Source organism: Lagopus leucura, unplaced genomic scaffold (assembly GCF_019238085.1).
Source record: "Lagopus leucura isolate 7727_CA_CO unplaced genomic scaffold, USGS_WTPT01 Super-Scaffold_100159, whole genome shotgun sequence".
Taxonomy (NCBI): Eukaryota; Metazoa; Chordata; class Aves; order Galliformes; family Phasianidae; genus Lagopus; species Lagopus leucura.
In genome coordinates, this window is record NW_024962335.1 from 13175414 (window position 1) to 13189212 (window position 13799).

At 54.8% G+C, this 13799-nt stretch overlaps 2 protein-coding genes across 3 annotated transcripts; both read right to left on the reverse strand.

The window, feature by feature from the left end:
* Window positions 1-1270: 1270 nt before the first annotated feature.
* Window positions 1271-4623, reverse strand: LOC122190205 (pyridoxal phosphatase). The gene is made up of 2 exons (XM_042890019.1): window positions 4047-4623; window positions 1271-2801 (listed from the first exon to the last, which is right to left on the reverse strand). The coding sequence occupies exons 1-2, from the start codon at window positions 4621-4623 to the stop codon at window positions 2476-2478; spliced, it is 903 nt and encodes a 300-aa protein (XP_042745953.1). The 3' UTR covers window positions 1271-2475.
* A 327-nt stretch (window positions 4624-4950) lies between these two features.
* Window positions 4951-13147, reverse strand: SH3BP1 (SH3 domain binding protein 1). Of its 2 annotated transcripts, XM_042889955.1 has the most exons (18): window positions 12939-13147; window positions 11218-11260; window positions 10866-10970; window positions 10185-10261; window positions 9808-9919; window positions 9656-9732; window positions 9141-9276; window positions 8461-8529; window positions 8045-8129; window positions 7692-7834; window positions 7506-7617; window positions 7351-7432; window positions 7086-7166; window positions 6862-6978; window positions 6628-6725; window positions 6291-6420; window positions 6042-6154; window positions 4951-5666 (listed from the first exon to the last, which is right to left on the reverse strand). In XM_042889955.1, the coding sequence occupies exons 1-18, from the start codon at window positions 12998-13000 to the stop codon at window positions 5386-5388; spliced, it is 1923 nt and encodes a 640-aa protein (XP_042745889.1). In that variant the 5' UTR covers window positions 13001-13147; the 3' UTR covers window positions 4951-5385. The 2 variants fall into 2 exon arrangements, with proteins under 2 accessions (XP_042745889.1, XP_042745890.1); XM_042889956.1 differs by lacking the exons at window positions 9808-9919; window positions 10185-10261.
* Between the last annotated feature and the right edge of the window lie 652 nt (window positions 13148-13799).

Sequence of the window (13799 nt, forward strand, 5' to 3'; positions counted from 1 at the left end):
TTTTAGTGGTGCTCAGCGTCAGGACAAAAGGCAATGGGCACAAATTGGAACCATCTCAATATCAGGAAACGTTATTCACTGTGTGGGTAACGGAGCACTGGCACACATTGCCCAGAGGCTGTAGACTCTCCTCCTTGGAGGCTTGCCTTCAAATCACTATGCGCAGACAAATGGACACAGGCCTCTCCCTCGGTCTTGCCCAGAGCAGGCGATGCTCTGCAAGGTGCTGCTAGCATCACCACCCAGCAATTGCCACAGTAACCACAATTATACAAAGATTTTGGGGCTCTTTGGGTAACAAACAGCTGCCGTGTGCCTCATTGTGCTCTTGTCCTCACTGCACAGCAGGATAGGATCGTGCAGTTTTCCAAAGGTGAAGAAAGAAACGTTTTCCATAGAGCACCAAAACAAGCTTCCATCCACCCCATCCTCCCATGTGTTTCCATGGCTTCGTTCTTCACAGACTTGTTCTCTGTGGCAACTGTGTGATTTCGTTAGCCACCAAGAAATGAATCTACCCAGGCAGAAAGCCATCACTTATCTCAGTTTCAATAGCAGATGTGATCTCCAAAGACCCCTCAGCACCAGAGGACTTAGCTCAAGGCGAATGGAAATCTGCAGGGCTTAGATGGAGAACTCACCATCCATCAGGGACAGTGGGAAGGCACCTGTTTTCTAATAAGATCTACCCATGCTCACTTTCATGATGCACAGGAGTAATAGTAGCAGAGGGAAGCCAAAGAAAACCAGTCCAGCAGGTCTGATGGATCCCTATGTTGCTGATCTTGGCCTCACTCAGGGCAAGAACAGTCCAGTGGCTAAAGACAGTGCTTGCCTTGGGTGGCTCTCGATTAAGCAAGCAGATCTAGCAAGGCACATTAGATCTTGGGCCTTGCTTTACTTGTGGATACAAGTGTGGATCAGGAGCTTGCCAAGTACCATTCCTCTGGTCGTGTAATTGAAGATGGGAGACACAACAGAGAAACACATACAAAAGGCTCCAATTAAGATGCACGGAAGCTTCAGAGAACTCTTTGGATGTCCTTGTATTTTTTGGAGTTTTTCCTCCCCCCTACGTTATCTGAGGTGAGGAAGAAGGACACCAAGGACAAAGAATTGTCCTAGTAAGTTGCATCTAGTTCTGCTGCATGAGCAGTAATTCACTTATAAGTGAGATCTTCCATACCCTCATCAGATGAGACCTTCAAGGGCTCAGAGATGGCCAAGCCGTTCTCATCTTGATAGGAATGCAGGAGAAGACAGGAGGTCATTTCCAGCCTACGCTCACACTTTATTATATCCAGAAACACGGTGAGTGTAAGAACATCAATATAGGACACAGACAGTAAGGGAGGCCCAAAGAATCTGCCTCCTGTCCCCTTGGTTCAAACAGTAAGCATTATTTATACAAATAATACAATATTTGAACAATAAATAATTTAGTATAATAAATAAATTAAAAAAAAAAAAAACATAGACGAAGCAGCAAGGAATGGTTTTGAGGGCTGCAACATTCACAGCAGTAACAATAGCAACATCATACCCACACCTCAGCAGCCAGAGCACAGACCCCCATCAGCCCTTTTCTCTCACCACACCATGGCAAAATCCACTGAGGAGGGGAAGTAGGGGAGAGTTGTAAAGTTCACTCCTGCTGTGCTTCTGTGGTCTAGGAGCCCTCTCTCACAAGCCCCTTCAGCAGGGGTACTTGAAAACAAGGAACAACCACAGACCGACTGAGTCTGAGTTGTTTGGCACAAAAAAAGGGACAAGGACAGCCTTTTTTCCCTTTCTGCAGTCATTTCTGACAAATACTGGCATAGCTTTTAGGCAAGTCAGGTCAGGGAGTGATAGGGAAACACCTCTAAGGAACAGCAGAGAGAAGACAATAGATGAGATGATGCTCTCATTCGCTTATTCACCTGTGGGAGGCAGAGATGCTCTCATTCACTGCTCCAGAATGCTTCTTCAACACACCCTGGCACCGATGGAGATGGGTGGGTGGCAGTGGGTGATACCCCCAGCCATTCCCCTCCCATGGAGGGGATTACCATAAGGACTGCAGGGCTGCAGCTCAGACACAAAGAGTTTCAGAGCAAAGGGACAGCAGTAAAAGGCCGCCACTGGTTATCTAAGAGAAAACCGTTAAGATAGCTGTTCCCTAAACCCTGCAGCAGGAGAGGCCACACACTAAAACACTGTTCAGACCCCCATGTCAACCTCAAGGCCTCCAGCTCTCTCCCAGAGATGCTCGTACTGGCACATGAGGGAGAAAAGGACTCTGTCTGTCACGGGTGGCTCTCAGCAGAAAGGAAACAACTTTAACCCTGCCCCCCTCTTCTCCTGTCTCCAGAAAAGGGTACCGGAACGTGAAGAAACCAGGAAGTGAGGGAAATGGGTGGTGAGAGAGAAAATGGAACAGATAGAGATCTGGGATGGGGAACCCGACTCCTCTGCTCTCGCACATAAAGACCACTACTCATCCAAGCCTGGTATCAACTCTGCAATGCTGTTTACATAGTAATTGGGCACCATATCCTTGGCAGCAGTGCTGTCGCTGGCCATGTAAGCCAGTGCCTCTTCCAGGCGGGAGACACCCGTCAGTGTGAGGATGGTAGAGAGGCCGCAGTTCTTGCCAAAGAGGATATCTGTCTCCAGACGGTCTCCCACCATGAGGGTACGGGATGGGTCAATACCAAAACGCTCCACGATGCAATCAAACATGTAGGTGTTGGGCTTCCCCACCACCAGTGCCTTGCGGCCTGAAGCTGTTTCCACTGCAGCTGTGAGACTGCCAGTCCCTGGGGGGAAAGGAGAAGAAAAAGATATAGGTGCAGGTAGCTCAAGTCCTGTCATCAAATTACTAAGGCTCCAAAATAGCTCTAAGATCCCCTCGTCCAACCTCCAGCCCATCCCCTCCATGCCCACTGACCACGTCCCTCAGTGCCACATCCACACGGCTCTGGAACACCTCCAGGGACGGTGACCCCACCACCTCCCTGGGCAGCCTGTGCCACCACAGCACTGCTCTTTCGGAGAAGAAATTTTCCCCAGTACCCAATCTGAGCCTCCCTTGGTGCATTTTTCTCGGCCCATCATTGTTACTTTGGAGAAAAAGCTGACCCCCAACTCCAACTTCTTGCAACCTCCTTTCTGGTCTTTGTAGAGGGTGATGAGATCTCCTCTTATCCTCTCTTCAGACTGAACTGAACCCCAGTTCCCCCAGCCACCCTCTATCAGTCTTGTGCTCCAGACCCTTCACCACCTTTGTTGTCCTTCTCTGGACACACTCCAGAGCCTTAGTGTCCTTCTTGTAGTGCGGGGCCCAAAACTGAACACAGCACTCAAGGTGCAGCCTCACAGTGTTGAGTACAGAGTGATGGTCACCTCCCTGTTTCTGCTGGCTGTGCTATTACTGATACAAATCAGGATGCTATTGCTCTTCTTGGCTACCTTCTTGGCACACTGCTGGCTTATGTTCAGTTGGCTGCCAACTAATAAGCCAAGAAAGGCATGACAGCAATTCCAGCAGCCCTGTTGCTTAGGGAATCTTGTGCACCTTTCTGATGGCCAATACAATAGCTAATCCCATCACCATGACATGGCCGTGAGCTGGGGAGCTCAGCCCCAGTCATAGAATCATTTCAGTTGGAAAGGACCACTAGGATCACCTGAACCAACCACCAGCCCATCCCCACCATGCCCACTGACCACGTCCCTCAGTGCCACATCCACACAGTTCTGGAATACCTCCAGGGATGGTGACTGCACCACCTCCCTGGGCAGCCTGTGCCACTGCAGCACCGCTCTTTTGGAGAAGAAATTTTTCCCAAGATCCAACCTGAACCTGCCCCGATACAACTAGATGCCATTCCCTCTTGCTCTATTCTGTTACCTGGGAGATAAGGCCGACCCCCACCTCACCACGACCCCCTTCCAGGTCACTGCAGAGAGCAATAACGTCCCTCCTGAGCTCCTCTTCTCTAGAGCTCACAGCCCCAGCCCCTCACAAGCCCCACACCACACAAGGGCGTTGCGGGGCTCACCGGGGGTGCGCTGCCCATCGCTCAACGGGTGCCATGGATCGGGGTCGGTGGCCACCAGCATGCAGCGCGGGTCTCGCAGGTAGGCGCAGGCCTGGGCCAGCTTGGCGAAGGTGAACTGGTCGTCGTAGCCCACCAGCACGGCGTGCACCTGCTCCGCTTCCTTCTCGCCCTCTCCCACCAGGTGCAGCCCGGCGTTCCGCACCTCGCCCCGCAGCCCCTCGCCGCCCAGCACGAAGACGCGGCTCACCGCGCTGCCGTCGCCCGCCCCTCCGCAGAGGAGGTGCTGACGGAGGAAGAGCGCGGAGCAGAGCGCGGAGCTGAAGACGTGCTCGCCGCGGACGCCGCGAAAGCCCAAGCGGCTGAAGCGCAGCTCCAGCTCGGCCACCGAGCGCCGGCTGTTGTTGCTGACGAAGAGCGCGGCCTTGCCACTGCGCTGCAGCCGCTCCAGCAGCTCGGGAGCGCCGGGCACGGCGGACTCGCCCGCCCACAGCACCCCGTCGCAATCGAAGAGCAACCCCTGCGCCGAGCCCAGCACCTCCCGCAGCGCCGCACCGCTCAGCCGCCGGCAGCTCGCCATGCCGCCGCCAACGGCCGCCGCCGCGCTGCGCCACGCCCCGACGCTGAGCGGCACCGCCCGCCGGCACGGCTCCGCCAATGGGAGACGGGAAGAGAGAAGAGTGACGGCGGCGCCAACCTATCGACTGCAGGGAGAGGGGCGTGGTCGAGCGGAGGGAGAAGCGACAGCCTCGCCGTCCTATCGGCTGCCCAGAAAGGCGGCGGGGAGGCGGGACGGAACTAGGGCGCGCTGGCTGATTGGCCAAGGGCACCCCGCGGCTCGCTGGGGCAGCCGCAGCCGCCGTGACAGAGAGGGTCGGGCTGCCATACTGCTCCGGCCCGTGGCAGCGCTCGCATCCCAGCGTTTATTGAAATCGTGTAGTCGCGATACGTACAGATATATACATGTCCACATGGGTGCGCAGGCATATATATCTTCTTAAAAAATAGAATCTTTTCACAGGCAAACCAACCGTACCTGTTCGTGGGCTCGAGGTGACGCGCTCTGAGGCAACGTGAGGCAAAACGGCGGCTGCGCGCTCACCTGAGCCGCGCCAGGCCCTGGTGCAGGGCTCTGCACGATGAGGCATTTCTCACCCCCAGCCGAAATACCGCAGGGCCTTCCCTTCTCTCTCTGAGGGAGGATGAGGGCCTGTGGGCTGAGGGGGGGGACCAGCAGGGGTCTGGGCCCTGCTGCCCAGCCTGATGGGGCAAGGTGGAAGGCTCATGGCAGCAGATGAAGAAGGGGAGGCTAGTGGGAGCTGATGGCAGCCCCGTGCCTTGCTCAGTCGTTCTCCACTGTTGTTGATCCAGCCAAGGGGCTCTGTCCTTCTGCCGTCCCCTCATCTGTGGTGCAGTTTGGAGTACTGATGGTGGGAAGCCCTGGGGACGTGAGGGATTCACGGCTATGGCGCGGTGCCGGCTGTGGGGGCAGTGGTGGAGGGATAGAGGGAGCACCCAACCGTCGTGGCCGGGCCTTGGGGCTGGCGGTGTTCTCGGGGGTCATGCTTCGGGCTTGGGCTAAAGGCGGTGGCCCTGTGGGTCGAGATGGAGCCGGGCGCTTGGCTGGAAAGAGAGCAGAGGGGGGGGTCATGGTGAGGATCTCAGGTAGGGTGGGAGACAAGATGCTCCTTGCATAGCTAATGTAGCAGAACCCCACGTGGGTCAGACAGAGCACATCCCACTTTTTTGGGTCTTTTCCCACCCTCTTCAGTTCGCAGTGAGACATGAGCTTTGAACGGAGTGATGAGCTTTCCATCCCAGAGGCCCACCTTGGGGATGGAGAGCAGAAAACAAGGGGACAGATTAAGGCCCTTTTCCTCCCATGTGGTAGCCTGTGTACCCCATCTTGCAGGATGTGGTGAAATAAGGAGAAACTGGAGAAGGTGGAGATGTCGGCCCTGTAGGCATCTCCCAAGCACTGTGCCTCTGTTTCCTAACCTTTGCGGGCAGTGTCATTGGCTGGTGTCGGAGCTGGTGGCACTGTGGCTTCAGAGGACGGCTTGGTCACCACTGGGGAAGGAGGCTGGGAGCTCACTTCAGAGTCATTTGTGCTGGAGGAGAAGGGAACAGTTGGGTGTTCAGATGATGGTTGGAGCCAGCACCATGGGGCACAGTGGTCCTGGCCTTGCAGCATGCGAGGAGGGGGTGGAATAGAGGTCAGGAGCCCCCTGCTCTTGCCAGACTTACGCCTCTTCATCCAGGGGAGATGGAGAGCAGGCTGGAGGGGATTTGGATGGCAGCGTGTCTACTGGGGCAGCCTCATTAAGTCTGACATCCGCAGGCAGTGTGAACATCCCTGAGACATTGAAATCTATCTCTGCATGGGGAGAAAGGCCAAGAAGTGCTTACTGCATCCCTGCTAGACACTGAGCATGCCCCATGCCCCAGGAGCAGACTCTACAGCAGGGAACTGCAGCTGCCTGGGATGCCTGGGATCCATTCTGCTATTTGTGGTGATTTTTTTTATGTTCCCTTCACCCTCTGCTATGGTCCCCAAAGATGGAAAGACAGAGCGAAGGCCTACCTCCAGGGAAGAGTATGTCTGCATTCTGGATGAGGGCTTCCACGACTCCCACCACCTGAATGGAGGAGACCGAGGCCAAGTCCAGTTGCACAGGGTCTCTGAGAAGCAGAGGTGGGAGAGCCATCAGGGAAGGAGTTGTGGGAATTAACCCATTTTATGTTAATTCTGGAGGTGTAAAGCCCAAAAAGAAGGACTGCCTCTCTCCAGAAAACCCGTAACCCAGCCAGACCTCACCCTGTGCTCTGCTCTGGCCACAGCAGGTTGGGGCCTAGCACTATGGCGATGTTGCTGGGGGTCATTTTATTCACATGCTGGTGCTCTGCCAGCTTGGCTAAAAACTTGATCAGATACCTACAGGGTAAAAGGAGAACAAGGAAACAGTGAGTGCATGCTCAGGAAGGGAATAGCTGCCCCTGGTGAATGCGTGGGATCAAAGCAGCCCCATCCCACAGAAACACCTCAAATTGTTGTAGCTGTCCTGGGGCAGGTGGCTGCAAGTGTCTCTCAGGCTCTGTACCTGGTTGTCAACGTCCTTTAAGCTGCAGGAGAGAGAAAAAGAGAGCTCAGACCGCTTTGGAGGACAAAGATGGACTTGGTGTACAAGGTAGAAGGACTGATGATGCTGATGATGGGCACTGCTGTAACTTCTTAAGTACTCCTCCCACCCCCAAAGTGAGAGGCCAAACAGCTGCTGGGCTGTTGGGCTTGTGAGCCTTGACCCACCTGGCCACTTTGATCCATTCGTCGTAGAGCTTGAAGGTCATCAGAGGCTCGGGTAGCTCTCGCAGGTAGGATTTTAATGCACCTAGAGGGGGAGTGGGGAGGTGATGGAGGCTGGGGGCCAGCAGTGACCCCCTGCCCCATGTCACAACACCCACCGGCCACAGCATGGGGGTCTGAGTAAAACTCCTCTAGGGCATTAGAGCCACTGGCCAAGCTGCTCTTCAGCTTCCTCAGCACCGAAGCTCCTGCTGCCAGCCGGAAGAGTCCCTGGGGATGGAGCAGAGGGATGCAGAGTGCTGTGGAGTGTTTTTAGGGAGTGTAGGATGGTGAGGGCTGCCTACCTCCTCCTTCATGCCTGAGGCTAGCAGCATCATGACACAGGCCTCGATAGGCAGAGCAATCTCTCGGCCCAAGTTCTTGAGGTGTGTCTGCAGGGGCACGCCGTAGTACCCTAGCACTGGGGTTTCTGTGGTGAAGGAGGGCTCTGGGGGAGACAGGGAAATGTTCTTGGGGATTGGGGTCCTGGTGACAACCAACCGTGATAACCATCCCACTCCAAAGCTGGGGTTAGTTAGCAGTGCCCACTACCCCTTGGTAGGAGGCAGCAGCAGGCATGGGGAAAAAAAGTCACCTTTCCCAGCCTTCCTGGCTGTTCCACAGCCATCCCCATGCTACCTTGCAAGTGATTGGGTACCTTTCTGGCTCTCCTTCAGCTCTGTCAGAGCCGAGTCCAGAGATTCCAGAGACTGCCGGTGGTACTGGGCTTGGATTTCCAGGAGCTGCCAGACAGGAAACAGCCAGTGCTCAGCTTGGCACTGTCCTCTCCAGAGACCCCATCCCCAGGACACTGCACTCATAAGAAGAGAGCCCCAAGGAAAGCAAAGATACTGCAGGAAGAACTGCAAGGGAGATCCCCTGGATCTGTGGGATCATGTCTATAGTGGTAGATAGAAGACAAATTAGAGAGGGGGATGAATTGGGACAACTGCTCTATTTGGAGGCATCTTCTAGTGCATGCGGCACTCTGCTCTGGCTGGAGGGCTTGCTGCAAATGGAGACAAGGTTGGACATACCCCAGGAGACAATTCACATGCTAAGAGGAGAACTTACTCTGATGAAGTAGCTGGCATAGCTGTCTTCTTTGGTTGAGAAGTGGTAGAGGTCAGCCATGTACTCATCCTGGGAAGGGAGACACCAAGAAGAGCATCCTTCCCCCTCCTGCCTGGCACCCGAGGGAGAACAAATGCCTTCAAGAAGCCCCTCATTCAGGGAAGGTGATGGGAGGGCAGGCTGGGGCTGCATGGGGACCCTTCTTCACCCCTGTCACTGGTGTTCAGGTCATAGCAGTGACCAGTCTTACCATAAGGCCCTAGAACTTCACAAGAGGATCTCCCAGCTATGGTAGGTTCTGACAAACAAGGCAAAGAGCTCCCAAAAGGAAACAGCATGGACGTGTGGAAAGATGATGGGAATCAGTCCCCCTGTCATCCATCACAGAACCCAGATCAGCTGGGTCTCAGCCTGGGAGCATGCCATGTTCTCCCTGCTCCAGCCCCTGGAGCCTCCTCTCTGCAACAGCTTATGCTTCAAATCCTTTACTTTTGTTCTTCCCCAGGCTTGGGACATCTCCCTGTTTCCACACTGCTGGAAGGGAGATGGTTGCTTGTGCAGGGTGGACTGCGCTGACTAGCTTGCTCTTGTGTGGGAGTCACCTTGGATGGAGCTGCTGGAGGAAAGCAGATCTCCAGCCCTGGAGCTGCCCCAAGGAGGAGAGCCAGTGATGTTCTCACCTTGCACTGCTCCACCTTTCTCTTCACCTCCTCCTCCTCTTCCTTCAGGATCTCCAGTTTGTTGGCAGCAGAAGATGCCCCTGGCCCAGCTCCAGCTCCTGCACTGTTACTGGAACTCTTGGCAGCTTGGTTCAGCCTTTGAAGTGGGAGAGAAGAAGCAATGCTCACAGCTTCATCAGTGGGGACACAGGGTGAAATATTAGGAAAAAATAGTGAAATTAGGAAGAATTTATTCTTAGAGTGATGATGCACTGGAACAGGCTGCCCAGGGAACTGGTGAAGTCACTTTCCCTGCAAGTATTCAAGAATCATACAGATGTGGATCTTTTCCAACCTTAATGGTTCTATGATTCTGTGATTCTATGAACATGGAGAAGGGGTTTGGGGACAAGTTACTTCCTCTTTGGCTTCATTCCTGTCCCTTGGGAGATTTGCTCCCCATATTGGCAGAGGGCAGTTGTCTACTTCTCTCCTCCAACCCAGTTGGTCTCCCATGACCACACCGTGCTCCATACCGGCTCTTGATGGCATTCCAGTCAGAAATCAGCTTCTGGAGGGTCTTCTTGCGCTTCAGGATGATGGGAAGCTCCTCCTGGAAGAGAGGGACCAGGTTGAATGGCAAAGGTTTGGGGATGGAACACTGGAGCTGGGGGTTGGCCATGACTACCTCGCTGAGCTTGTTGAGTGGCTGCAGGATGTCACGCTCTACAGCAATCTCAAACTCGGCCAAGATCTTGGCCAGCAAACTCTGGATGCAGCAGCCCATCTCCAAGGCTCTCCTGAAAGGGAGAGGGGTGAAACAAGCACTGGCTGGAGCCATGCCAGCCTCCAATCCAACATCCCTTACCATACGTATACCCATGTGGGGACCCAGAGCCAGCCCCTGTCCCCATTCTGTGCTTGGAGGCTGTCCCCTCATCCCCCTTGATGCTGGTGTTTTCCATTTTCTCAGGACGGTTTGACAGCCTGGCTTGGAAGTGGAAGCCCCAGAACCCAGGTAGCAGCTCAGCTACATTTTGGCCATCTTTTCCCACTGGCACTTACCCAAGGCTGGACTCTGTGTCCAGTTCCTTGAAGCTCTCAGCCATCGTTGCAGACAGAGCCATCAAGGGTAGCTTCTTCTGCACAGAGCCATAGGTTTGGGAAAAGAGATGATGAGCTGATGTGTGGCAGCTCACTCGCCCTGATGCATACCACTGTGGGCAAGGGACAGACAGCCTCCTAAACTCACACTGGTTCCCCACATCTCCCTCTGGTCCAGCTTCCTCTTGGCCTTGGGGCCAGAGTAAGAGCCCTTTGGATGTCTCTTTGGCCAAAGCCAGGACACAGTTGGCTAAACAGCTGGTTAGAAATTCACTAGACTTCTCCAAAACAGTGGAGAACTGTGGGACTCATGGAGGACACTATTAGGCTCAGCCCTGCCATGGCTTCAAGTGTATGGTGGAATTTAATGTCGAGAATAATTTAGCCAAGCTAGGAGAAGAAAGGCTCTGCAGTATCATGGGGAGGGCTTGCTTTCCAGACAGGAACTGGTGAGCACCAGCTGGGAAGGAGGTGGCAGGTTCAAACCAAGGAAGAGGAAGCAGTGGTGTACCCATGCCCAGCTGCACCATGCTGCTCCTCGCCACAGGAGTTCAGGAAAGGGCATGGGCTTAGGGCTTTGCAAAGATGCTATCTAGGCCTCAGGGTTTGTGGTGGCTGAGGAGGTGTCCAGGGAACACTCACCACTCTCTTGTCCATTTCGGTGCCGCAGTGCCCCTGCAGACAAGCCTGGAGCCGCTTGGACACGCTGTGAGCTGCTCGCTTGGCTGGCTCGATCCTCTGCTCGATCTGGGGGTGGAAAGGTGGCACCGATGAGCCCTTCTTTGTGTCATGGGGGGCATGTCAGAGCAGTGCTCGCTGACACAGCCGTGCTGGATCTGCCAGTGCTGTGCTGAAGCCGCTGTGTTGGCCCTGGAGCTGCCCTCCAGCAGGCAGGAGTGTTTCAGCCCCATAACAAGGAGGTGCCAGTGGGGAGGATCGCAGGTAGGGATGGGGCATGTCCCCACGTGCAGGTGCAAGCTGGCACTCGCCTCACCTGCAGCAAATCTTCTGTCAGGAACTCAGTTGCTTCTTGGGCTCTGTGGAGGGAGAAGAACAAGAGAAGAAATAGGGGGACTTCCTCCCACATCTCACCCTCCTCTCCTTGAGGTCCTGATAGGAGGGGCTGGCAATGGCTCAGACCATCCTACCCAAGCCTACAAGTAGAGCAAGCCCAGGAGGAGAGCACCAGGACCAAGAGAAGCAGCTCCCCATCAAGCTGGACTTCAGGTGTCTCCCCATCAGGTGTCCCCTCATCAGATTGGGCTTCCAGCTCAGAGCACCTAGCTCGAAATACCCCAGTGGGACAGGGCCACTGTTCTGTTGATAAGTTTGGGGGTAAAACTTTCTCCCAACTGCCTCTTCTCTGAAGGCAAATCCAAGGCAGCTCCTGCTGGAGCCCTGTGGGCATCTGCCTTTGCTGGGCAGATTGCTGGAAGTTGAGGTGCCACCAGGGCTGGAGCAATAGTGACATTGTAGTAAGGCTGGAGAGGTAGACCAACACCAGCCCCCTGCAGGGCATAAAATGAAGGCAGCTTTCTGGTTGCTTTTGCAAGCATGTATGCAGAGTGAATCTTGCAAAGGAAGCTTCTGGTTTGCAGTAAATTCTGATCAAAACCCAATTCAAAACCCAACACCCAAGGCTGCCAAACCTCCATGACTCCTCCCATAGGGGAAACTTTGCTTAGTGGACCCGTGTCCTTTCAGCTCTCTGGGAACCTCCTCTGCTGCTGCTTTATCCCCCTGCCTGGCCACTTCACGTTTCTGTTTTCAGCTCCTGCAAGAACTGACATGGGACAAGCTGCAGGAAACGGGGGTGGTTGGCTTGAAGGCAGCCAAAGTCACGTGAGATCGCAGCCCCGTGGAGGAGAGGCTCTGCGGTGGGTGAATTGCTCTCTTTGGGGCTGCATGAGCTGCGTAGAGCCTTCTGCACACCCAGCCTCAAGCAAAATGGAGGCATGTGGAGATGGAAAAGCTCTCTTCTGGGGTAGAGAGGTGGGAGAAAACAGTTGGTTCCCATTGGGAAATGCAGGAAGGGCAATAGGCGACTGGGTTGCAGCTCTGCAGTGGTGGCTGAAGGCCCCTGGTAGATCTGGGGCTGGTCCCCATCAGCCTCCTAGGGCTCAGGAGTCTGTGTGCCTCTGTGCAGAGGTGGCTGCAGGAAACAGGGAGTGAGGGTGCTGGGGAGGGAAGGCCCAGCCCTGGGTTTTGCAAGGGGAGAGCTCTGGAAAGCCGAAAAGAAAAATAAGGAAGTGGTGGAAGTGAGACTGAGCTGTGGGAATACGTTTGAAGCTGGAAGTCCTCCACAGGTTCTGCTACAGGGTGTCCACACTGCTGGCCAAATGCGGGGCACCAGGCACCCATCTGAATGGAGGGAGCAAGTCCCAGATCCTCTTGGACACCGCACAGCCTAGGGCATGTGGCTGGTGTGACCCTGCCCATTGCCCTCATGTCTGGGGGAGGCCAACCTGTGTGGGCAGCCAGGTTGTGCAGCCCATCGCTGGTGAGTAGCACCAAGCCTCCATCCCACTGCCCTGCAGCACCAGGGAGCTGGTACCCACAGCCCCTCAGCTTATGCTGAAGATGCTTTAAGCCCATCTCCCACATTTTCCCTCTTCCCTGACCACCCGGGTGCCCAATCCAGCCTGGTGCCCACTCCCAGGCCCTATATCCTGCTCCCTCCCAGCTCAATGACCCTAGGAATAGAGAAGTCCTTACCGGCTGGTGGCATTGGGATGGGACAGCTGCTGCCGCATCCGATTGAACTGCCTCTTCATCATCTTGGGAGGTGAAGCTCAGCACCCCTTGGTGACACTTGGCATGGGACGCCCACAGCCCTTCTGCTGTGCAGAGCTGCCGCTCTCCGAGCACCTCTCCCTCCTTGCTCCTTCCTTCTTCCCTGGTTCCCTCTTTTTCTTTTTGCCGGTTTGTCCCCTCCCCAGCCCCTCCCCGGGGACTGCCTGCTTTTTCTTCCCCTCCCTTGGGCTCTCTCTCACAGTCCCTCTCTTTTTCTGAGCTTCCTTCCTGGCTGCGGATCAGGTAAGAGCGGTTCAGAGCTCTGCTCTGCTCTGTGTTCCTGTCACCACCCTACAAAGTATAAATAACTTAAGCCTAGCCTTAAAGGGGAAATATTATTGCAGCAAACACATAACAAGGCAGGACAGGCACACTCTGCTGCTGAGCTCGAGTAGGAGGCCCACGCTTTGTTTTTCACCCGCCTTACCGTGTTTACCACCAGCTGTGGTGTGGGAGGGCACTTGGGGAGGGTAACGCACACCCCACACTACCTGGTCATCCCAGCACCCCTCTGCAATGGCAAAGCCATTCCTTCCCCCTTCCCCTGCTGCCGTTGTAAGGTTGCACGGTGACCACAAGCTTCATGTTTCCATCCTTAGCGTCCCTCACTCTGCAGAGCTGCACTCAGCTCAAGCCACACAGTGCAACTTTTTTTTTTTTTTTTACTATAAGTATTCCCCCGCAGATTTTGCTCCCATTCTGCACGATGCAAAGCTTGCTTTATCTCCGGCTGGGACTTTCCTCCTCCTGCACTAAGAGCAGAGGCTAAGCTATGTGGAACCA

Coding starts and splice junctions, on each gene's coding strand:
- SH3BP1 (XM_042889955.1), bottom strand. CDS start 13,000: ATGATGAAGAGGCAGTTCAATCGGATGCGGCAGCAGCTGTCCCATCCC. Junction 11,261..12,938: donor CATCCCAATGCCACCAGCCG/GTAAGGACTTCT, acceptor CTCCCTCCACAG/AGCCCAAGAAGCAACTGAGT. Junction 6,421..6,627: donor AGACATACTCTTCCCTGGAG/GTAGGCCTTCGC, acceptor CTCCCCATGCAG/AGATAGATTTCAATGTCTCA.
- LOC122190205 (XM_042890019.1), bottom strand. CDS start 4,623: ATGGCGAGCTGCCGGCGGCTGAGCGGTGCGGCGCTGCGGGAGGTGCTG. Junction 2,802..4,046: donor CGATGGGCAGCGCACCCCCG/GTGAGCCCCGCA, acceptor CTTTCCCCCCAG/GGACTGGCAGTCTCACAGCT.